Below are 23,566 nucleotides of genomic sequence, written 5' to 3' on the forward strand. Positions count from 1 at the left end.
AATCAGTCTATCTACTCTTCAGAAAAGTAAAGCCGAAGGAGGTCTAGAGCACCAAATTTTATGCATTATTATTTAGCTAACCAGCTACAATATCTTATTCTATGGACACAACCTACCGTAGATGCCAACTGTTGGTTAGAATTAGAACAGAAGGATTGCAATAGCATCAGACTTCAGACATACTCTTTATTACAACATCCATCAAACGACATAACTGTTTTAAAACCCAATGATTTCCTCCACCTTGACCGCTTGGTGGAAGGCATTAGAAATTGCAAACTCTAAATTGGAGCCCTGTAAGTTTTCTCCCATTTGGTACAACCCTGATTTTCAAGTTAACAATCAGCCGCTCCATTTAGCTGTTTGGGAGCAGAATGAATCACATCTCCACCACCTCTTCTCAGATAATACGTTCATGTCATATACAAACTTGCTTCAAAAATACAAAATAAAAAACGGGAATTTTTTACATTATCTTCAAGTTAAAAATATTATTAAGAAACGAATCCCAACACTTCAAAGCACGCTCCGGCCGCCGGCATTAGCTGAAGCAATCATAAAGCTCTCTCCGACAACAACTAAAACCCTCTCTAAAATATATAAGTTACTCTTAAGCACTGATACAATACATTTACCTATCTCTAAATGGGAGTCAGATCTATCTATATCTCCGGAACCAGACTTCTGGACTCAAATTTGCGATAATGCATTTAAAATGACAAAATACACAAACTTACAACTCATCCAATACAAAATCCTCCATAGAACACATATTACTCAATATATGATGAACAAAATGGGATTCTCCGACTCCGACATCTGTCTCCAGTGCTCCCAGAACACTGCTGATACTTATTTTCATGCTCTATGGCTGTGCACCCCCGTAAAAAATTTCTGGACCAACGTCTCAGAAAAACTTTCCGCTATCTTAAACTGCAGGATTCCTCTATCTCCAAGTCTGTGTTTACTTGGCGACTTAACAACAACGGACCTACCACGCAAACAATCTCAATCCTTACTTGTAGCCCTCGCCATTGCCAAAAAAACAATCCTTGTTAACTGGAAAAATAAGCAATCTCTGAACATTAATCTCTGGTTGAACCTCCTAATAAATCACATTTCAATGGAGAAAATCTCTGCTTCAAATAAAAATCAGTTGTTAAATTTTATACAAACATGGTCACCGTATGTTAACTACCTTAACTTAAACCTGGTAACCTGACTCTGCCTGTTAGCGAAAACCACCACATCACCCCAATATATGTTGCTGCTTATGTATGTTGGCATTGTGTAACTAATGATTGTCTTCAGTTAGGAACCCAGTCGCTGTCAGCAGGATCGAGCGGGCCGTATCGACGACAACTTACAGTCAACAACTCCCCAGGATCCTCTGTCTATATGCATGAATGGCTAACTTGGTGTTACTGCATGCTTGGCTAATCTTCCAGGTGCTGTCCCCTGTGGCTCGATGTGGTTGGCCTTGTTCCCCGGGCGGCGCTCGGTTTGGGCGGGCGCCGGGTCGCCTCGGGGGCCGGGGGTCGTGGGGGGCTGGTGGCGTCCTGCGGGGTGGCTGCTTCTGTGGGGGGCATGGTGGGCGGTTCGGCTCGGTCGGGTGCCTGGTTTGGGCGCCCGCCGGGTCGCCATCTGCGACTAAAAATGTCGTGGATGGCGGCCCGGCGGTCGTCTGGGTCTGGCGCCCGGTCGGGCTGGGTCGCCTGTCGTGTTCTCTTCATGGGGGTGGCCGCTTTGTGTGGTGTCGTTGGCCTCCCGTGGTTCCCTTGGCGCTTGTGGTGGCCTGGCGGCCGTCTGGATCGGGCGCTGCCCCCCGGGTCTCTGCTGGGTCGCAATGCGTCTCGGCCGTCTCCCGGTGCCCGCGGCGGGTGCTGTGCGGGGGTGTTGCCCGGGGGCTCGGGGCGGCGCTGTTCCGGCATGGCCTGTTGCTCTTCGGCTAGGGGTTGCGGTTCCGGCCTGGTGGGTCTCTGGGTGCCCCGTGGTACCCTCTCCTCTCCCCCTCCTCCTCCTTGCCTTTTTCCCCCCTCGCCTCCCTCCTCCCGTCTTCCTCCGCCTCCTTGTCCCCTCTCCCTCGCCCCCTCCCTCCTCCCTCCCCTCGTCTTCCCGCTCTGCTGCCTGTCCTCTCCTTTCTTGTCGTCTCCTCCTCCCCCTCCTTCTCCTGCCTTCCGCCCTCCCCCTGGGGGGTGGGGCGGGGGATGGGTGTGGGATGGGAGGGCGGGTGTGGGATGGGGTGGGGGGCTTGGGGGGCTGAGGGGGAGGAGGGTAGGGGGAGGGGGACCGGGTGCGGTGCGCGGGGGCGTTCTGGCCTGGCCTGCGCCGTCTGCCCGCTGGGGCGCCGGGGCTGGGGGGTGGGGTGGGGGTTGGGGATTGGGGTGGGGGGGTGTATGGGGGGCACTGGGCGCGCGCGCACCTCCCTCCGCCTGGCTGGGTGGGGCCCCGTTGATCGCTCCTCTTAAATCACTTCACAAGCTTCGCACAATACAACTTGTAAATATACACATAGGGCACACAACATATCCCTTGGGGGGGGGGTGGAGAGGTACTATTCCTACTCCACAATTCCCCTCCAATTTTAATGCACCACACTACCTGGGGGTGGGTGGTTATGGGGTGGGACGTCATTAGACGGGATGGGCCCCAGTGCAGTGTTGTGCTGTGGCCCCCCGTCTATGCCCCCACCCTGACACTTCTTCCCCCAATTTTAACGCACCACATACACATTCACATTTTGGGCTTGCGGTGAGGCTGAGTGGGGGTTTCGTTACCCTGTGCTCTGCCTCACCGACCCCCCAATCCTAAGACACCACACATACTTGTATATACACTTGGGTGGGTCACATTCACGGTGCAGGGCGAGTATTCACCAGTTGGGGAACTGGTGAACTCAGTAACAGGGCAACTCACAATAGTTTTACTGGCGTGATCTCCGGGGCTTCTCCCTGCCGGGCCCGAGGGCCTGGGTTGTTGCGCCTCCCCTGGTGCTCCTTCCTCTCCCTCCCTCCCTCAGGGTCACGTCTCTCTGGGCGGCCGGAGGTGGGCTGGGCTCGTCTGCCCTTTCGGTGCCGTTGCCCGGTCCCTTGGTGCTGTTTTCCGGTGAGCGGGTGGCCTCCCGGATTTGGGTGTGGGAGGGGTGGCGTGGGTGGTGTGGGTGGTGTGGTTGGATGGGGTGGGGTGGGGTGGCTGGGCGAGGGGTGGGGGGTGGCTTGGTGGGGGGGCGGGGGGGGTTGGGGGTGGGTTGTGGGTGGGCGGCATGGTGGGGGGGGGGGGGGGGGGGGGGGGGGGGGGGGGGGGGGGGGGGGGGGGGGGGGGGTCGGGGTGGGGGGGGGGGGGGGGCGGTGGAGGGGCGGGGGTTTGGGGTCTGGGGGCGGGGGGTCGGGTTGTGGGGGGGATGGGGGGGAGGCGGGTGGTCGTGGGGGAAGTGGGGCTGTGGGCCGGTGGGGCGCCGTGGGGTCCGCTATGGCCCGTTCTGCTGCCCGGGCCTTGGGGCTCTGGCTGTGTCGGGGGGGGGTCGCTCCGGGCTCCTGGGCTGGGTCTCCGCTTGGTGGCTCCTGCGGGGGGGGCTGGGTGACCTCCTTGGGCTGGAGGGGACAGCTCCCTCCTTTTGGTGGAGGTTTTCATGCATGCAGACCCCACCACACCGGCACCTACCAAAATCAATAGAGTGTGTTCCTCCGGTTGCTGAGTCAGTGGAGGTTGCTGGGTTAGTGTCTGTGGATCTCACTCTGCTCTATCTATCCTTCTTGTGGCTCCTGACATCTTCATGATTGATCCAGTGGGACTTTGTCGTATTAGGTGTTTGTGGAAGGGTTTTAGATTTGTAAATGGTTTTAAGGTGTGAATTAAAGAGTACAAACAAATAAAATGCACCTTTCTCTTAGAACACTGTCTATGCCTCACCTTTCTGTCTGTCCTGTGTTTGTTTTATGTTTCACTTGGTGTGCACAGCCCTCAATGGCATAATGTAGAAAACAGCTTGAAATAAACATGATAGGGTTAATTTGCCATGAGGGCCGGTGATGGTCACAGTCACAAAGAAGAAAAAATTGCACATGAAACTTAAGCAGTGGCACCATGAGTGGTTGTGTCATTTTTGAGCGGACTTGCAGACAAAAAAAAGGAAGAAAAAAAAAAAAAAATTTGCAGTAAGGTCATATTTTAATATGCATATATAAATTGTAAAATTTTGGCTAACTTTCTGTGGACTTCTGGCTTTGTGAATTTGTGGAAAATGTATTGCAAGTTGTTGATTTTTAGTTGTATTTTTGTTGCAGGTTTGTTGGAGTGTTTTCTCGTAACAGCAAGTTTGCAATTACATTTTCTGTCAAATATTTCTGTCAGAGTTAAGCCTTTTACAACTAGAAAGGCACTCAGACAGCACAGTACTCCACCAAGGCTGCTCAGTCGTATTATTTCTGACGGATGAAATCTTTAAACAATTCTTCGTCTGCAGCGATGGATTGTAGTAAGATCACAATCATTTGGTCATCAGCAGGCAGCTGACACAGTGTTCACTTGTTGTCGCAGTTACGGTGTCACTATCTCACAATGATTCAGAAACCTTTAACAAATCCTTGGATCCAGATTGTAAGTCACGTCACTGCCAAAATCTAATCACTTGGTCCTTGTGTCATTTCTGACCTCAGAAAATTTCAGCCAAATCCGTTAATCTGTTTTGAGTGATGTTGCTAACAGACAGACAAACAGACAAACAAACAAACACCAATCGTCACATAACTCAGCCGCTTTCGTCAGTAAGTTTACTAGAATTTTGCTGCACATTTGCCACTTTTCGTTGGACCAGAAGCACAGTTAGTAAACTGTGGTGGAAAACTCGGTGAACATCTGTGCCAGGAGTTACTAAGTTCTCATTACTGCCAGAATCTTGCCTCAGGTTTGTCCCGAGTGAACCACAATGGCAAAAATGTGACTTTTTTAAATTTTTGAAAACTTGTTTCTTTGCTGCAAATCATTCACAAGTTACGCACAATCTGATGCAAACCTTTGCTTTCTTGGAGAGACCTTAAGATTTGAACAGCTGCACATTTGTAAATGTCATCACTGATGCCCCCATTCATTCCCACAGTAAATCTAAGAATTTGGCAGCCACAACAAACCACCTACTAAAGACAATTTGAAAGTCAGCTGAAAGAATAGAAGGATTTCTTTTGGTTTGTTTGTTTATCCATTAACTAGAAGGCTTGAGCCAAGAAATATTAGCCTGTGGGGAAGTAACAATGCTCTGAACAGCAACTGTTCACCAAAGAATAACTATTTGTAAACCAGTTATTCACCTAGACGAGTCAGAACTCCAGTTTTAGATGCATACAGCTGCGTTCTGACTAACATGACTTTACTTAATACAATATATTTATATTAGATATACAGCAGTAGGTGTCCAATTAATCCAGTGGATTCCAAAATAGAGCTTACTGGTTTCTTCACAGTCCTATCAACAGTTAAACAGCAGCTGTCTCTGCTCTTAATCATTGCTTTATCTTATTCAGTCCCAGTTAGTCAGGTTTATGGTCAACTTTATATCCTACTCCTTTCTAAAAATAGGTGTGCTATGACACAGCTCTAACTGTGTCCTTGTCTTTGCACGTCCACAGGGACCCTTATCCAGGGTGATAAGAAAGCTGGCTTCTCAGTGTTCTGGGCTGATAACGGGCTGGACACCGGACCCATCCTGCTGCAGAGGGAGTGTGCTGTGGAGCCCAATGACACCGTGGACACACTGTACAACCGCTTCCTCTTCCCAGAGGGCATCAAGGCCATGGTACTTACAGCAGATATTAACATAAACTTCACTGACATGGACTTACAGACCGAGCTGTCCCATGCAGTAGGGATGTCACAATATAGGGCATTTGGCAGCTGGTACAAATACCAAAGAAATTCTAAGTTTCTCAGTACCAAAGCAAAAAATTTACCAATGAACAGTATGTACACTACTGGTTAGAAGTTTGGGTCATCCAGACAATTCCATGTTTTCCATGAAAACTCCCACTTTTATCCATGTGCTAACATAACTGCACAAGGGTTTCTAATCATCAATGAGCCTTTCAACACCATTAGCTAACACAATGTAGCATTAGAACACAGGAGTGATGGTTGCTGGAAATGTTCCTCTGTGCCCCTATGGAGATATTCCATTAAAAATCAGCGGTTTCCAGCTACAATAGTCATTTACTGTATTTCTGATTCATTAATGTTATCTTCACTGAAAAAAAACAGTTTCTTTCCAAAATAAGGACATTTCTAAGTGACCCCAAACTTTTGAGGGGTAGTGGATTTCAACATGAAATACTTGGAATGAAGCTTTTAAGTGCTAAAAAGGCATTACTGCTATTTAAAATAATATTGTCCCAAAAAAATAATAAATGAAAAAAACAAATGCAAATAATAAATAGGCTGTGTCATCCAGTTTCCTTGTGAGGACTTTGATGGCAATTCTTTTCACATTTCTGCTCTTCAGATACAGTTGGTTCTGTGTGTGTACTTCTGACAGCTATGTTGGAAAATAAGTAGCGTCATGTTTTCAGAATTTTAGTATCCTCTTATTACAGAAGTATTGGTCTTCCAGCTTCATTAACTCTCACACGGTTACCTGGTTCAGGTGGAGTCGGTACAGCTCATTGCTGATGGAAAAGCCCCTCGAATTCCCCAGACAGAGGAAGGAGCGAGCTATGAAGGCATCCAGAAGAAATCAAACGCCAAGGTGAGAGTTCTAATACGAGACAACAGCCTAAAGGTAAATAAGATAAGATAAAGCTTTATTAATCCCAAAGGTAATTCTTTTGCCAGACATTGCTAAAAAAAATAAGAATTATGTAACATTAGGAAATGCACTGCTTAGTAGAAATGTAATAAGATATGCTTAACACATCATGTGGTACGAATGAATGAATAAAGATAATTACAGTCTTTGTCACACTAGACTCTTTCTCTGAGGAGCTGCTGTCTGTGAAAATGCAAAGAGAGAATATAGTAGTAAACAGAAAAATATATATTAAAAAATGTTCAGAGTCAGACTGTCAAGTCTCCTATTAGTCAATCATTATTATGAATCAGAATTTACATTTTAAGACTCATGTTGACCTGTTTCTACACAGAAGAATACACAAGTTGTATTCTGCAGCCTCAAGCTGCTGGACAGCTGCTGCAGTAACACCTTCATTCAGTGAGCAGCGTGGAAATTTACTGACGGCTGTACATGTGTCTCAGGGCCAAAGCCATGAATGAGTGGCTACTGGCCAGTTCATGGTGGTTTATCCTGTACTGAGAAAGAGAGAGGTGGGGCTGATCATAGCTGCTCTGATTTTTCACTTGGAGCCACATTGCTGGCAGAGTTTCCACATGAGATAATTTTAGAGGAGAGGCTTCTTTTCCAGCATCATTTTTCCACGTGTCACTCCGCGAGCTGCAGCCAGCTGCTGGGCTTCCCTCTTATTCTCAGAAATTTAGGTAACCTGGACTGAAAATGAATCTGAGCCGACAGCAGTGTTGACACTGGCTTCTTTCTGTGTTCCCCAGGTTAACCTGGCCCAGCCGGCTGAGGCCATCCACAACTGGATCCGCGGCCATGACAAAGTCCCCGGTGCTTGGACTGTCATCGGTGGTCAGGTGTGTTTGTTGGAACAAAGAGAATGCACACAGCAGGTGTCTGTTGTAAGGTCAGACTGATAGAGGTCTGGACGCTTCATACAGATCCTCATAGTTTTTGATCTTGGATGTCTTTAAAAATTAACTTCCAGTCATCACATTGGGCAGTTGGCCAGCTTTTCATTTCATAATGTTATCAATATATTTAGTGTACTTTGTTGAATGGAATTGACATTTGAGGATCTTGAGAGACAGTGAAGAGCTTAACTAAAACCTAGTTAAACAAAGAATGAATGAATGAATAAATAAATGTCAAAGTAGGAAAACGTACATGAATGTTTAAAGGAAACACTGTACTCATATAATGTTTATAAATTACAGTAAGGAAGGAAAAAAAGTCTCATATGATAGTTTCATATGTGAAATAATAACATTTGTAATTCCATGACCAAATGACATGTGGTTGCAGTGTGTACGAGCATTTTTTGGTAACTCTGCAGACAATTATGTATAGCTGTGAAAAAGTATAAAAATACAGCATGCTGTTTTACATTTGTCATTAGAGATCAAACTAATGGAAAATGATAATAAGTGAGCATCAGAGGTGCTGCTAAGTGGATTTGTAGATCTTAACTTTAAATAATACTGAGATGTGAGTTAGAAGCTGCAATCAGAGAATTTAGAAACTGTTCAAACCAGTTTATTTGCTATCAAAATAGTTGGCGATTCATTTAATAGTTATCAACAAATGAAATCATCGTTATAGCTCTACTTTAAATAGAGCCAGGCTCATTGTCCCCCTTACTGAGGACACATGTAAAATAATGAGAGGAACATACTGCAATGTGACATAGAAAATTTTACAGATTCAAGTTGGTTTTATGTTTAGTGTTCTGAACTTGTGACACCAAGTTAAAATCTAACCAGCACAAGTGAATAATCATTCACAGGTATGATCACAGGTGTCACCTGAATATTGCTGAGACACATTAAGATCTGAGGGTCCTCCCCTAAGAAGTTTGAAGTGTTTCCTAGGAAAGGTGTCATTTTAAGCAGCACTTTCTGCATTTTGGAGAATCTTTATGCATCAGTTTGTGCTATTTCTAAAACACAAATTCGCATTAGGTGACAGTTGAAAATATAATGGAATATACACCAATCAGCCACATTTTGACCACTGACAGGTGAAGTGAATATTATTGATCATGTTGGTTCTATGTGGTGTTCTGCTGGAAAACCTTGGATTTTGGCGTCCAAAATAAACATTGTCCCAGAACAAGCACACTCCTTCATGCAAATGGCAATCCTAAATGTTACTGACCTACCCCTGCAGGAAAATGCACCCCACCCCATCACAAAAACATCAAACAATCAGGAGCATCTCGAGGAACATGACAAGAAGTTGATTTGACCTCTAAACTTCCTAGACTCCATTATGACCAAACATCAGCAGGATGCAGTGGAACAAGTTTGATTCCCAGAGGCCTCACTGCACAATCCAGAGCACCCAAAGGATCCACTTCCACCATCCTGGTCCAGACCCCATAGGACACCCTGAGAGGTCCTCTGGTCCAGGCCCAATAGTTCAGAGCATTTTTGACCACATAAGTAGGACCAACACAGTATTAGGCAGGTGGTCATAATGTTATGCCTGATCAGTGTGTATGGATCTAATTATGTTTTCCACAATAGATTCAGTAATTGTTTATGCTCATAATTCATATTTTAAGAGATAAAAAAGACCCAATAGTGAAGAAAAAGACCTGCCACAGTCAGAGACCTTGTTTGTTCTAAATTAATACCTATCTTCTCACACATTAAATCTGTTTTTTTAAAGTTTTCTCTGTGTCTTGCCTCAGTCTGTCACCTTTTATGGCTCGTCCATGTTGGGAGGGTCGGCAGCAGCCGGTCAGCCTCTGGAGATTGAGGGAGCTTCCCAGCCTGGCATCGTCACCAAGAATGGACTTGTCCTGTACGGAACTGATGGCAAAGCTGTGAGTTTCACTGTACTCTGCTGTACTACTGAATAAATATCCAGAGCAAACAAGAGCAGAGTTGAGTGAGTGAGTGCAGCAGGGCCTCCACTGACTGCCATCATGCTGAACTCCAGACATAGTGGCTTTTCCAGCTGCAGGGTTATTCAAATTCAGCTGACTAATTCAAACACAGCATGTGTCAGCATGTCCTCTTGCCTCTTTCCTGCATTTTATCTGTACACTGATGGTCTGTCTGCAGCTCGTGGTGAAGAATCTGCAGTTTGAAGATGGGAAGATGATTCCTGCTTCCAAATACTTCTCCTCTAGAGAAAGCTCCAGCGTGGAGCTGACCGATGATGAGAAGAAGATGGCAGAGGAGATCAGGGCAAGTAAACCCATGTTACCTGACTCTTCCAGCTTGGTGTTTGCCTTCTGACTGTAAATGAGTTGAAAGAAGAAAGTCAGCCTTTTTTTTTTGAATTGCAGAACATCTGGAAGGGCATCCTCAGCAATGTCTCAGCCATAGAGGACACCACAGACTTCTTCAAGTCTGGAGCTGCCTCCATGGATGTAGTCAGGTAAGGGTGAGGTTGCCATGATTGATTCTTTCAGCTGTTGACCAGATATGGAAATGCATCTTTATTATCCCCCGCCTCCACGAAGTGGAAAAGGGGGATATAGGTTTGGCCTCCGTCCGTCCGTCCGTCCGTCCGTCCGTCCGTCCGTCCGTCCGTCCGTCCGTCCGTCCGTCCGTCCATCTGTGCTTCCGTGCGTCCGTCCGTCCGTCCGAGATGAAGGGGATAGCTTTTCTCGGAAACTATTACAGCTAGGATTACGAAATTTAGTGTGTAGCTTCACACCATGGACACCTCGATCAAGTTTGAAAATGAGACCTGTGCGATAATATTAAACAGAGTTATGGTCCTTGATCACTATCTTGGATATAGACTCATAGACATCACATGTGGCGGGGGATATTGATGACCATGTCGTCTTGTTTAAAAAAAACAAGTTCTAAATACAAGTTAGCAGTCTCAAGAATGAGGCGAATTATAAAACCCTCATCAGTCAGTACAAATGTCAGATCTCTAGCCCCTTAGCATTCTGCCTAATAACCTTCTATGATCTATATATTGTATATTGACATAATAAGAGCAGATGACGCAGCAAATGAGAGCTCACAACACACATCTTACATGCTATATTTCTACAATTTACAAATTTGTGTTAAATAATAATATCCTCTGTCTACTTGCATTTTTGCTGTCCAAGATAAAATAGTGCCCCATATAGGGTGACAATGAAGCTACAGTTTTTAGTCCTATAAGACTGAATTAAAGCAATGAACAATTTTCAAAAATGAGCTCTGAATATTGCGACTTCAACAAAAAAATAATTTTGTGCATTTCTTTGGTTGGAAGGATCTTGTATGAGATTTTATATGAGATTGTGGTATCCAAGTGTGATACCTGGCATTAGCCACACAATAAGTAAAGCTGACAACAACCTTGGAACAACCTTTTTCTCTTTTAAGTACTTTTGGAGGCAGTTTTTTCTTATCCAGTTTATGGATCATAAAATAGACAATGTTGTGTGCTGTAGAAATAAAACAGACTTGATTCGACTTGACAATACACAACAAAGCACTCCCAATGGCCAAAAAAAGAGCTGTAATTTTATGTAAATTATACAAAGGAAGACAGACTAAATCAGAGGTTATTAGTAGATGTCAAATACTTGGAGAAAAGCAGTTTGTGAATGAGAGCTGACAAGCATGTGACCAATACAGCAAACTATTGAGAGCCTACTCTGTTGGTGTAGCTGCAGCTGTCAGAACTGAGATGAGTTGTCTGTGTGCAGGCTGGTGGAGGAGGTAAAACAGAAGTGTGCTGGTGTCCAGCTGCAGAACGAGGATGTGTACATGGCCACCACCTTCCAGGACTTCATCCAGATGTTCGTCCGCAGGCTGAGAGGAGAGGATCAGGAGGAGGAGCTGGTCGTCGACTATGTGAGTCTGATCACCAAAGAAATACCAGAAAAGCACTGAGATGAAATCCTTCCTCCTGATTTCATGTGATTAACATCATGTGTTTGTTCCCAGGCAACCAAAGACGTGAACAACATGACGGTGAAAATGCCATATCAGTGCTTTATCAACGGCAGTTTTGAGGACGCAGAAAACGACAAAACCTACGACACTATCAACCCTACTGACGGATCGGTGAGTCACATGACTGTACTCACACCTGACGCTGTGGTTACATACAAAGAGAAACTTCCAGAGACTGCTTTCATGGATGTATTGACTGTGTGTGACCAACATGTCCCTTCATCAGGTGATCTGTAAGGTGTCCTACACCTCGGTGGGTGATGTAGACCGAGCAGTAGCTGCTGCAAAAGAAGCTTATGAAAACGGGCCCTGGGGCAGGATGAACCCCAGAGACAGAGGGAGTCTGCTTTACAAGTGAGTAGCTCCACCTAGAGGATTATAGGAGATTACATCATGAGAAAAATGATTTAGCTCCAGATTCCCCGAGAAATAAGCAGCAAGAAGACCGTGATAAAATTACATGTAATGTTCAGCTACAGCATACAGGTCCTGTGGAGATAAAAACAGCACTTGAAGAAATGTAACACAGGTCAAAGGAAATAAAACTCAAATATAATCAGGAAAGGCTCCCTGATGAAAGCTGGCTTTAAGAAAAGACTTACAGGAGGTCACTGATGATTGCAAAACCCAATTTCAAACCTGAGACTTCTCTAAGAAACTGGAGTCCACAAACAAACGGGTGACGTCATAGTGGTTATGTTTATCTTTTATTTACAGTCTGTGGACTAAATTTGTCCACCAAAGGAACAACTACACTCTGAAATACCTTTATGACTCAATCTGATGTAACTCTATTAAACCTACTTGCTGCTTTGTGCAGAAAGCAGAAGTCACTGCAACTTTTTGTAGCTATATGTCGCTTGTCAGAAAGCCACAGAAATCAAAGGAATAGTGCTGAGCAGTGCCAGGTGTATTATCAGTCCACAAATAAGTATTGTCTTACATGGTCAGAATAGAGAAAGACCAAACACTTTTATTCTCTGGGGTCTTCTTTTCAGATATTTAGTCCTCTGCAGTATGAGGAAGTGTCAGATAAGTACATTCACCACGACTGCAGAGACTTTCCAGGGTTAAATCAGCATTACACTCTTCCCTCCTTCCTTCAGGCTTGCAGACCTGATGGAGGAACACCAGGAGGAGCTGGCCACCATTGAGTCCATCGATTCAGGAGCCGTGTACACACTGGCCCTCAAGACACACGTAGGCATGTCCATCCAGACCTTCCGCTACTTTGCTGGCTGGTGCGACAAAATCCAGGTAGGTTAATGTTAAGCATGTTCTTTCTTTCATTGGCTCAGTTTATTAAATTCCTGCAGCATCAGACGGGAGCAGGATCCACATGAGCGTCTCCACAGAGAGTTACACATTAGCACACAGAAGAACAGTGAGGTAACTTCATTAAATTCTTAGAGATGTGAAATGATCCAGATCTTTGGGGTTTTAAATCCCTGCAGCATCACACAGAGGTAGGGTCCAGGAGTGTGTCTAAAGAGAGAAAGCTGCATGCTTTTACGCACAGAGCAGCAGTTGTACCTTCATTAATTACCTCCGCCAGGAGGTTATGTAATCACCGGAGTTTGTTTGTCTGTCTGTCCGTCTGTCTGTGTGTGTGTGTGTGTCTGTCTGTTTGTTTGTTAACAGCATAACTCAAAAAGTCATGGACGGATTTTCACCAAATTTTTACAGAATGTCCGGAAGAGCATGAGTAAGAATCGATTAGATTTTGGAGGTGATCCGAATCACCGTCTGGATCCAGGCGGCCATCTCTCAATTGTCCTTCGACCTTCAAAAAATTCCTGGATCCAGACGGTGATTCGGATCACCTCCAAAATCTAATCGATTCTTACTCATGCTCTTCCGGACATTCTGTAAAAAATTTGGTGAAAATCCGTCCATGACTTTTTGAGTTATGCTGTTAACAGACAAACAGACAGACAGACACACACACACACACACACACACACAGACAGACAGACAAACGGGATGGCGGAGGTATGCGCTCTCCGAGTGCTTTTCTAGTTATATTTAATTATAAGTTATCCTTCATGTGGAGACAGGTTCAGTCAGGATCTAACAGCAGGTCAGACTGTGGAGTTAGCTGTCACACAAACTCACAGTTTAATGTTTTGGTCCATCGCGGTTGTCCTCAGGTTGAGTCTTGGACCCTCAGTTTCTGAGCTGTTAGTTATTTAGACACTTTGATCAGCTGTTATTAGTTTAGTTTAGTCTGTTATTGCATTATTATGTTTTACACATCACTTGGTGTGCTGACTAGTCTCATGTGAATGGCAAATATCATGTGCGTACTGCAGCTCTCTCCAGCATTGTGGTGGGTTTATCTAAATGAAGCCATGAGGAACAGGAATGGAAAAGTGACCAATGTCTGAATGACTAGAATGCGGTCACTTAAGCAGATTGATGTAGCCAGAAATATTCCTTGACCCATGTCTGAAAGGGGCATAAAATGTGAATTCTATTGTCTCTTGTTTTCTGCAGGGCAAGACAATCCCTATCAACCAAGCCAGACCCAACCGCAACCTGACCTTCACTAAGAAAGAACCTCTGGGGTAAACCAAACCACAGAGCTTACTGACTGCCTCTGCAATTTGACTGAACAAGTTGTCCGAGATCTTTTAACTGATGCTTTCAACATCTGCATTAATGAGCAGTTCTTAAAGATGTATCCTACCTTTGAAGAGTTTGAAGTCACTTAGAAATGTTCTTGTTTTTGAAAGAAAAGCATTTTTTTCAGTGAAGGTAACATTAAATGAATGATAAATCCAGTGTAGACATTGTTAATGTGGTAAATGACTATTCTAGCTGGAAACGGCTGATTTTTAATGGAATATCTCTATAGGAACATTTCCAGCAACCACAACTCTAGTTTTAGTTTACAGAGGAATTCAGGTCATCAATCAGTTTCTTTTTCAAACTGCTCACATCTCATAACCTTGAAAACATGAAATTGTCTCGGTGACTCTAAGCTTTTGAATGGAACTGTATCTATATGTTTACCTGTTTCTATTTCCGTTAGGTGTGTTTTACTGAGTGTGCTTTTCTGTGACAGTGTGTGTGCCATCGTCATCCCATGGAACTACCCTCTGATGATGCTGGCGTGGAAGAGTGCAGCCTGCCTGGCAGCTGGAAACACTCTGGTTCTTAAACCTGCACAGGTAACACCACTCTATCACACACATAAAGTACCAAACTTGTCTTTTAAGTGATGTTTCTCAACCTGCTTTAGCAGAAGAATGTAGTTTTCACATGAACACAATCTGAACACTGGAGGGTATCCAGTCTTTTAGAGGAGTTTCTGTTCTAATGATCATTTCTGACATTTACAGGTCACTCCACTGACAGCACTGAAGTTTGCTGAACTTTCGGTGAAAGCTGGTATCCCAAAAGGCGTCATCAACATTTTGCCAGGCTCTGGTGATGAACACATACAGAATCCACATAGTCTAAAACATTAAGTCTCTTTTTTCTGGTTTTTATGAGTTGTCCTTTTGTAAAGAAAAATCAGTACAAAGAACATCTGTAAATCCATCTTACTGGTTCCCAAGCTCAAATGCTTCTCAACAAGAAGAAACATCTACCTATAGGCCCTTATTAAGGTTTATATACCGGTAGATTGCCTGTTATTCTGTGACTGCATGGCCTTCCTGATCTACTGCAGGTGGCATGGTGGGACAGCGTCTGTCTGACCACCCAGACATCCGTAAGCTGGGCTTCACCGGCTCCACACCTATTGGCAAGCAGATCATGAAGAGGTAACACCTGACAAACTCTGTGGTCACTGGTTCAGATCACTGCTGCATGATATTTGATGATCTCTCTGTGGTTCTTCCTGCAGCTGTGCCGTCAGTAACCTGAAGAAGGTTTCTCTGGAGCTGGGGGGGAAATCGCCTCTCATCATCTTCAGTGACTGTGACATGGACAAGGCTCTTCGCATGGTGAGAGAGCCCACTCCACGACTATTTCACTGCTAATCACACTGATACATGTATTCACTACAACCAAAATGTCACCCAGGTCAGTTTATTGTTTTATAAAAGATCACTCAATCTGCATTTAATGCATTCTGATCAAAACTGACAGCAAAGAAGCAAAAATATTAGATAAAAACAGCTGGAACTATTATTTCTTTATGGCAATTTTGACATATACACTACTGTTCAAAAGTTTGGAGTCACTTAGAAATATCCTTTTTTTGAAAGAAAAGCAATTTATTTTAATGAAGATAACATTAAATGAATGATAAATTCAGTGTAGACATTGTTGATGTGGTAAATGACTATTCTAGCTGGAAACGGCTGATTTTTAATGGAATATCTCCATAGGGGTACAGAGGAACATTTCCAGCAACCATCACTCCTGTGTTCTAATGCTACATTGTGTTAGCCAATGCTGTTGAAAGGCTCATTGATGACTAGAAAACCCTTGTGCAGTTATGTTAGCACATGGATAAAAGTGTGAGTATTCATGGAAAACATGGAATTGTCTGGATGACCCCAAACAATTCCTATTTTGAACGATAGGTAGAAGATTGAAATGACAATTCTTTGTCATATAAAATCACCTGAAAGACATTTTAGTTTACAGTAGAACACAGTAAACTTCTCCAAACTTCCCTTTAACATCATTAGGAACACTTATTGTGAGAAACTCAACTCCAGAGTCTGGATTCTGTCACAAAGTGTTGCCAAAATACTCATTCATCGTGCGTGTGTGTGTTTGTGTGTGTGTTGCTCCACAGGGCATGAGCTCTGTGTACTTCAACAAGGGTGAGAACTGCATTGCGGCCGGACGTCTGTTTGTGGAGGAGTCAATACATGATGAATATATCAGCCGAGTGGTGAGTGAACCAAAATTCCGACACTGATACAGAGCACATGGCTCATTAAACGGGGAATTAATTCAGTGAATGGGTCCAGCTACAAACACTGGCACCTACACTTTCCATAATGCAGCTTAAAAGTGTCAACTTGATCACAAAGAAACATCCTAACAGACACGCTTCCAATTTTACATCCTCCCTTCTTGGTTGAATTTGTTACAGTGAGATGTAGTGCATATCAAATAAAACCACATGACTGCACAACCGGCAAATGCAAACAAAGCCGTCCTCTTCTTATAGCACCACATGATGACTTATCGCAAACGGCGTACGTCAGAATGATGGAACAAGACTTTCTTAATAAATTTATGGATGATGGCGATGTAACCATCAAACGTCGTAAGTTGAGGACGTCGTAGGTCGAGGACCTACTGTTTACTTTTTATTGAAAGGAATTAAAAGATGAATGAAGGTCGGGGGTGAAGAAGGGGGCAAACATTTGAGGTAGCCTTCTGTCTGTGAACACTTCAGTGAATAAAATAATGCAGTTTGACACTGAGTGCCTGTCTTTTTAGGCTACTTCATACAGCTTCCCACCATCCTGGATCTTATATTACCAGATTCCAGAAAACCTCACTGACTCAATTATGAAAAGACATTTTATGGTGAAATATAGTATATGTAAAAGTTGACAGTCAAAATACATTTTCTTACTTGATGTAATGGCTCAACTGCAAGTTTTATCATATGACATGATGGAAAAATCAGGATCATCTCATCTGTGATGCAAGAAAGAAGATACAACATGCATGGCTAGCAATGACATCAAGCAACTCACTTTCCCTGAAAATAACCTCCGGCTCATAGGTTTAAAAACCCAAAATGATTCTGGTTCCTGCTTCTTCATCGTTCTCCTGTAAGGTGGAGGAGATCAAGAAGATGAAGATCGGAGACCCTCTGGATCGCTCCACAGACCACGGCCCACAGAACCACAAAGCCCATCTGGACAAGCTGCTGGAGTACTGTGAGATCGGACTGAAGGAGGGAGCCACACTGGTGTACGGAGGCAAACAGGTGGACAGGCCAGGTAGGACGCTCAACTGACGACTCCCTCACTGTTCTGTATCTATGTTTTCTTTTTGATTTAATCACTGAATGAAACATTTTAACGATACTTTTTACTACCAGCTACAGGTAGAGAGCTTGAGGTTTCATGTGAAGGTTTCTTCTTTAGTATTTCATTCAGAAAACCTGTAAAATTATTCATTTTGGATTGATAAGAAACAGAAAACAATTACTTCAAAAATCCTAAACTTATCTCTGTTAGCAGTATTCTATGTACAGTATGTCAGCAGTATAGCACAGGTTTGCAAATGACTGTGTTTACAAATAAAACTAAATAATAACAGTTATATGTGATCATAATGACAGTTATTTCTAATACTGTTATTCATAATTTTGTCTTTTAAACTACAAAACAAAAAAGAATTCTCTGCTCACCCATAACACTAGCTTACTTTGCCTTGTGGAGGACAATTCATTTTTTTAGATATGAAAATACCTCTCATGCTGTAGAACTACACACACGCGTAGCTTATAACACTATAAGACACAAAAGTTAAAGTTATACATTTTTTCCCAGTGTTATAAGCTGCATGCTAAGGGCCTGTTATCAAACTAAACTGACAGATATTATACATGCAGTGTATAATATACTGATTGTCATTTCAGCATTTACCACGAAGGAGCTGCTTTGTCCTGTTTTTTTTTTCCAATGGATATTTCTGTATTTAGCATCTATTATTAGCCAGTCATCATTGGAACCTTTTTCCTTCAGGCTTCTTCATGGAGCCCACTGTGTTCACTGATGTGGAGGACCACATGTTCATCGCCAAAGAGGAGTCTTTTGGCCCCATCATGGTGGTGTCCAAATTCAGAAATGGGTAAGTCAGGACCAAACTTGCTGTCATGCTGCCATATGACCTGAGCTTGTTGAAAAATGTTGAAATTAAAACTAAAATTAAACTGCAACACAGCAGTAGAGAAGAATTAAAACTGCGTCACAACAAGAAGGATCAGCTCTAGACACAGTAGCATAATGTGAGAAGATCAGTCTGATTAATGTAGAAGAGCAACCTACTGACTAAAACTGGTCAAAACTGGTTTTAGCTGGCTGTAACAGGATGTCAGGCGAGGTCATGTCAGGACAGGAGGGGGTACTTTGGGTAAACATGTATTTGCTAAAGTGTAAAGAGTAAAAGAACTGATCTGATGAGGTGCCTCGTGGTAAATAAAGGCTCTGATTGGTTGGGCAGTGAGACAGCAGGAGGGATTTGGCACACCTCCTGGTGGATCTGCTCAACTATTGATGTTTTTAGGAAAGCATCAGGAATTCAGACACTATTAATAACAGAATAAATGATGTAATGGTGTCAGACAAGTCCCAACTTGTCCCAAAAAAGAAGGATGGACCTGGGGCGTGGAACCCCAGAACCAAAAAGTATAAATGCCAGGGCATCGGAGGGCACAGACAGATTTACCCCGGGGTATCTCTGAGTGTTTTGACCTGTGCTGCACGGAATAAACACTTTATTTTTGAATCTGAAGATTGCTCCAAGATTTTTCACTGTTTTTCATTGGTGAGACTGCTGCAACTATTATTTTTTGACCAAGGATATTTTTTAGTAAATGAGGGCCTAGAATAAAGACAGAAGACTTAATCTGTGAAGACATTGTATCCACTACAAGCTGTGTCCCACTTCCTGCCTCTGTCCCTCTCCTCCACACCTGTAGCGACGTGGACGGCGTGCTGCAGAGAGCCAACGACACAGAGTATGGCCTGGCCTCGGGCGTCTTCACCCGTGACATCAACAAGGCCATGTACGTGAGCGAGCGGCTGGAGGCTGGAACCGTGTTCGTGAACACCTACAACAAGACCGACGTGGCTTCACCTTTTGGAGGCTTCAAGCAGTCAGGCTTCGGCAAAGACCTCGGTGAGTAGAGGCCTGCACGTTTATTGGAGTGTTTTAGACGTGTTTTATAGATGATCTAGATGTGTTCCTGACAGAAACATTAGTCCTTGTTTCTCTGTACTTAAATAAATGTTTGTCAGTGAATTAACGCAGCACTTCCTGCTTCCTGCACTGGAAAAACTTAAAATCTTACCAAGTCTGTTGGTCTTATTTTTAGTCAAAATGTCTCATCCCACTTGATTTAAGATATTCACTAAAGAAAACAAACAAGTGACATTTCAGCAAGATGGAGGGACTTGTTTTAAGACAATGCATTTTAATTATTTTAAGTCAAACAATCTTGAAATTATTTTGTTTTGATTTGAATTTTACAAGAAAACTCAAAATATCCTCGTGTCATCCTGCGGGTCAAATTGACTCATTTTAAAGTTTGAAAATGTGGGGAAAAATATACACTGCTCAAAAAAATTAAAGGAACACTTTTTAATCAAAGTATTGCATCAAATCAGTCAAACATGTGGGATACTGATCTGATCAAGTAAGTAAAAGAAGGGGATTTTAGTCAGTTTCAGCTGCTTTGGTGTTCATGAAATTAACAACAGATGCACTAGAGGGGTAACAATGAGACAACCCCCAAAACAGGAATGAGTTTACAGGTGAAGGTCACTGACATTTTTTTCCTTCCTAATGTTTTCTGACTGTTTTTCAATAGTTTTGCATTTGGGTAGTGTCACTATCACTACTGGTAGCATGAGGCGATACCTGGACCCTACAGAGGTTGCACAGGCAGTCCAACTCCTCCAGGATGGCACATCAATGTGTGCCATTGCCAGAAGGTTTGCTGTGTCTCCCAGCACATTCTCAAGCGCATGGAGGAGGTTCCAGGAGACAGGCAGTTAGTCTGGGAGAGCTTGACAGGGCTGTCGAAGGTCCTCAACCCATCAGCAGGACAGGTATCTGCTCCTTTGAGCAAGGAGGAACAGGGTGAGCACTGCAATAGCTCTACAAAATGACCTCCAGCAGACCACTGGTGTGAATGTCTCTGATCAAACAATCAGAAAGAGATGTAATGAGAGTGGTCTGAGGGCCCAGCGTCCTCTAGTGCCCGCTGTGCTCACTGACTGGCACCGTGGAGCTCGGTTGACATTTGCCATAGAACACAGGAATTGGCAGGTCTGCCAATGGCGCCTTTTGCTTTTCACAGATGAGAGCAGGTTCATCGTGAGCACATGTCACAGACATGGAAAAGTCTGGAGAAGCCATGGAGAACGTTATGCTACCTATAACATCGTTCAGCATGACCGGTTTGGTGGTGAGTCAGTGATGGTCTGAGGAGGCATATCCATTTAGGGACGCACAGACCTGTATAGGCTGGACAACGGCACTCTTACTGCCATTAGGTATCAGGATGAAATCCTTGGATCCATTGTCAGACCCTACATTGGTGCAATGGTCCTGGGTTCCTTGTGGTGCACGACAATGCCTGGCCTCAAGTGGCAAGAAAATTCATGCAGTTCCTGGAGGATGAAGGAATTGACACCATTGACTGGCCCCAATACTCACCTGACCTAAATCCAATACAATGCCTTTGGAACATTATGTTTAGTTCCATCCGACACCACCAGGTTGCTCCTCAGACTGTCCAGGAGCTCAGTGATGCCCTGGTTCAGATCTGGGAGGAGATACCCCAGGACACCATCCATCATCTCATGAAGAGCATGTCCCGATATTGTCAGGCTGCATACAAGCATATGGAGGCCATACAAACTACTGAATACTATTTTGAGTTGCTGCCAACGAATTTCAGAAAATGGACTACCCTGCCACATCAGTTTTTCACTTTTATTTTGGAATGTCTTGAATTTAGCCCTCCTGGGGGGTTGATAATTTTCATTCCCATCAAACAATGTGCCATCTTTTCATTCCTAACACATTATCCAGTCCATATCAATGCTAATACCCAGTTTGTTTTTTCCCCGTATTGAAATATGATGTATTTTCAAAGTGTTCCTTTAATTTTTTATTTCACAGTGAAAACTTCCACATATTCAAAATTTTGGGGGAAATTTTTGAACATTTTTTGATGGGAAAAAAAGTTTAAAAAATGTTTCTTGAAGAACATTCATTAAAAAATCATCCAAAATCCAGCGAAATGATATATATGTAATCACTTTAGATATTTTTAGGATTTTTTTGGAAGATTTTTATTCATTTTTTGAAAATATTTCCAAGAATCTTCTTGCCAATTTAAAAAAAACATAAAATAAAACTTTTCAGGAATTATTGGAATTTTCTTCCTGAAGGTTTTGCAAGTCTTCTCAATTTTGGGCATTTTTTTGCTGAATTTTTGAATTTTTTTCAGACCAGAAAACAATATTTTTGGTGCCCGAAAATGAGGACAACAGGAGGGTTAAATTTAGCCAACACTTAGATTTTTTTCTTGTTGTTCTATTTTTGCCAGTGTTCCTCAGTAACAGCAGAAGCTTTAATCTGGTACTGTCTCATCTACAGGAGAGGACGCCCTCATGGAATACCTGAAGACCAAAGCAGTGACTGTGGAGTACTGAGGCTCAGACTCTCCTAACAAACTCCAACCTACATCTGTACAGGAGAGGGACTTGTCAGTCTGCGTGGATCAGATATCCATTTCATTTCGTTTCATTTATTATTTTATTTGAATGGGACAGTGCATATTAATGAACATCCAGTAATGTAAATACGCCAGATTTAGCTCAAGGCTAATTTCCATCTTTTGTCCCATGGGATAAAAGACATACCACCAAAACAAGAACATACAGGACATTAAGCAAAAAAAACAAACAAAAAACAAAAACAAAAAACAAAAAAACAAGACAGGGCAAAGATACAATATAAAAACTAAACTAAACATTCAACCACAACCTACACTTTTCCCTCTCACACACACACACACATCATTCTATCATTTTAAAACTGACATGCTCTTGTAACTTCTGAATGACTCTCGAATGGTTACAAGAGTGTTGCTGTAACAGCCATTCTTTAAGTTGCCTCTTAAAAGAGACATAGGTGGTACTTTCTCTAACTGTCATCGGTAGATTGTTCCAACTGGAGCAGCCCTTAATGGATAGTACATTTTTTGAGAATTCGCAACCACGATATTGCACTTCACAGTCCCCCCTTACTGTGGAGCGAGTGTTCTTTAGGCTGGACTTTTGTTTAATAAATCCATTAAGTGGTGACGGGGCTAAGCCCTTCAGAACTCTATATATGAGACAGTTATTTTTAAAGATTTTAAAACTTTCAAATGTTAAAAACTTGTATTTCTCTATCAAAACACATATATGAAATGACTGGGGTTTTTGATCAAGTATCTTAATAGCTTTTTTAAAAAGCTGCTCTATTGGTTTAAGTGCAGTAACACCAGCAAAGGACCAGACTGTGAAACAGTATTCAATGTGAGAAAATATCATGCAGTGAAGGTAAGACTTAGCTGCCTCTGTAATGATGAATGGTCTGATTTGTTTAAAGTTTTGTAAATTAAATCTGATGGTATTTGCAACCTTTTTCACATGTTTTTTGAATGTGAGGTTGGAATCTAATATGACCCCAAGATATTTAAAATGGGTTACTAATTCCAACTCCTCTCCATTCAGAAATACATTAGATCGGTCTTGTTTTACTTTTTGTTTACTGAATATCATACAGACTGTCTTTTTGGAATTCAGCAAAAGACAATTTTGCCTAAGCCAGAGATGTACTCTGTTAAGACCTTCTGTAAGATATGCAGTGATAGTCTGGATATTTATACCATAAGTGAACAACACAGCATCATCAGCATACATCAACATATCAAGCTCAGGGCAAACATCTGGTAAATCATTGATGTATAACGAAAAAAGTAAAGGACCTATTACGGAACCTTGGGGGACACCAACATCACTGCTGAGGCACTGGGACTGTACTCCCTTTATATGAACACACTGTTTCCTGTTTGCTAGATAGGACTGAAACCAAGCAAGTGAATCTGCTGAAAAGTTAAAGTGTGTTAATTTGCTTAATAAAATACGATGATTAA

At 43.0% G+C, this 23,566-nt stretch overlaps 1 protein-coding gene across 1 annotated transcript in view; it reads left to right on the top strand.

The window, feature by feature from the left end:
- aldh1l2 (aldehyde dehydrogenase 1 family, member L2) overlaps positions 1 to 23,566 on the top strand; it is a 50,921-nt gene extending 27,355 nt beyond the window's left edge. Inside the window, exons 4-23 of the mRNA XM_051953913.1 lie at positions 5,622 to 5,788; positions 6,629 to 6,730; positions 7,546 to 7,635; positions 9,474 to 9,608; positions 9,850 to 9,975; positions 10,077 to 10,168; positions 11,451 to 11,598; positions 11,692 to 11,811; positions 11,927 to 12,054; positions 12,807 to 12,957; positions 14,197 to 14,267; positions 14,768 to 14,873; positions 15,045 to 15,132; positions 15,377 to 15,470; positions 15,554 to 15,653; positions 16,457 to 16,555; positions 17,459 to 17,624; positions 18,375 to 18,480; positions 19,331 to 19,530; positions 22,021 to 23,566. Of these exons, the coding sequence (XP_051809873.1) occupies positions 5,622 to 5,788; positions 6,629 to 6,730; positions 7,546 to 7,635; positions 9,474 to 9,608; positions 9,850 to 9,975; positions 10,077 to 10,168; positions 11,451 to 11,598; positions 11,692 to 11,811; positions 11,927 to 12,054; positions 12,807 to 12,957; positions 14,197 to 14,267; positions 14,768 to 14,873; positions 15,045 to 15,132; positions 15,377 to 15,470; positions 15,554 to 15,653; positions 16,457 to 16,555; positions 17,459 to 17,624; positions 18,375 to 18,480; positions 19,331 to 19,530; positions 22,021 to 22,076 (2,345 nt within the window). The 3' untranslated portion in view covers positions 22,077 to 23,566. The remainder of the gene's footprint in view (positions 1 to 5,621; positions 5,789 to 6,628; positions 6,731 to 7,545; positions 7,636 to 9,473; positions 9,609 to 9,849; positions 9,976 to 10,076; positions 10,169 to 11,450; positions 11,599 to 11,691; positions 11,812 to 11,926; positions 12,055 to 12,806; positions 12,958 to 14,196; positions 14,268 to 14,767; positions 14,874 to 15,044; positions 15,133 to 15,376; positions 15,471 to 15,553; positions 15,654 to 16,456; positions 16,556 to 17,458; positions 17,625 to 18,374; positions 18,481 to 19,330; positions 19,531 to 22,020) is intronic.

This window comes from Acanthochromis polyacanthus, chromosome 1 (assembly GCF_021347895.1).
Source record: "Acanthochromis polyacanthus isolate Apoly-LR-REF ecotype Palm Island chromosome 1, KAUST_Apoly_ChrSc, whole genome shotgun sequence".
NCBI lineage: Eukaryota > Metazoa > Chordata > Actinopteri > Pomacentridae > Acanthochromis > Acanthochromis polyacanthus.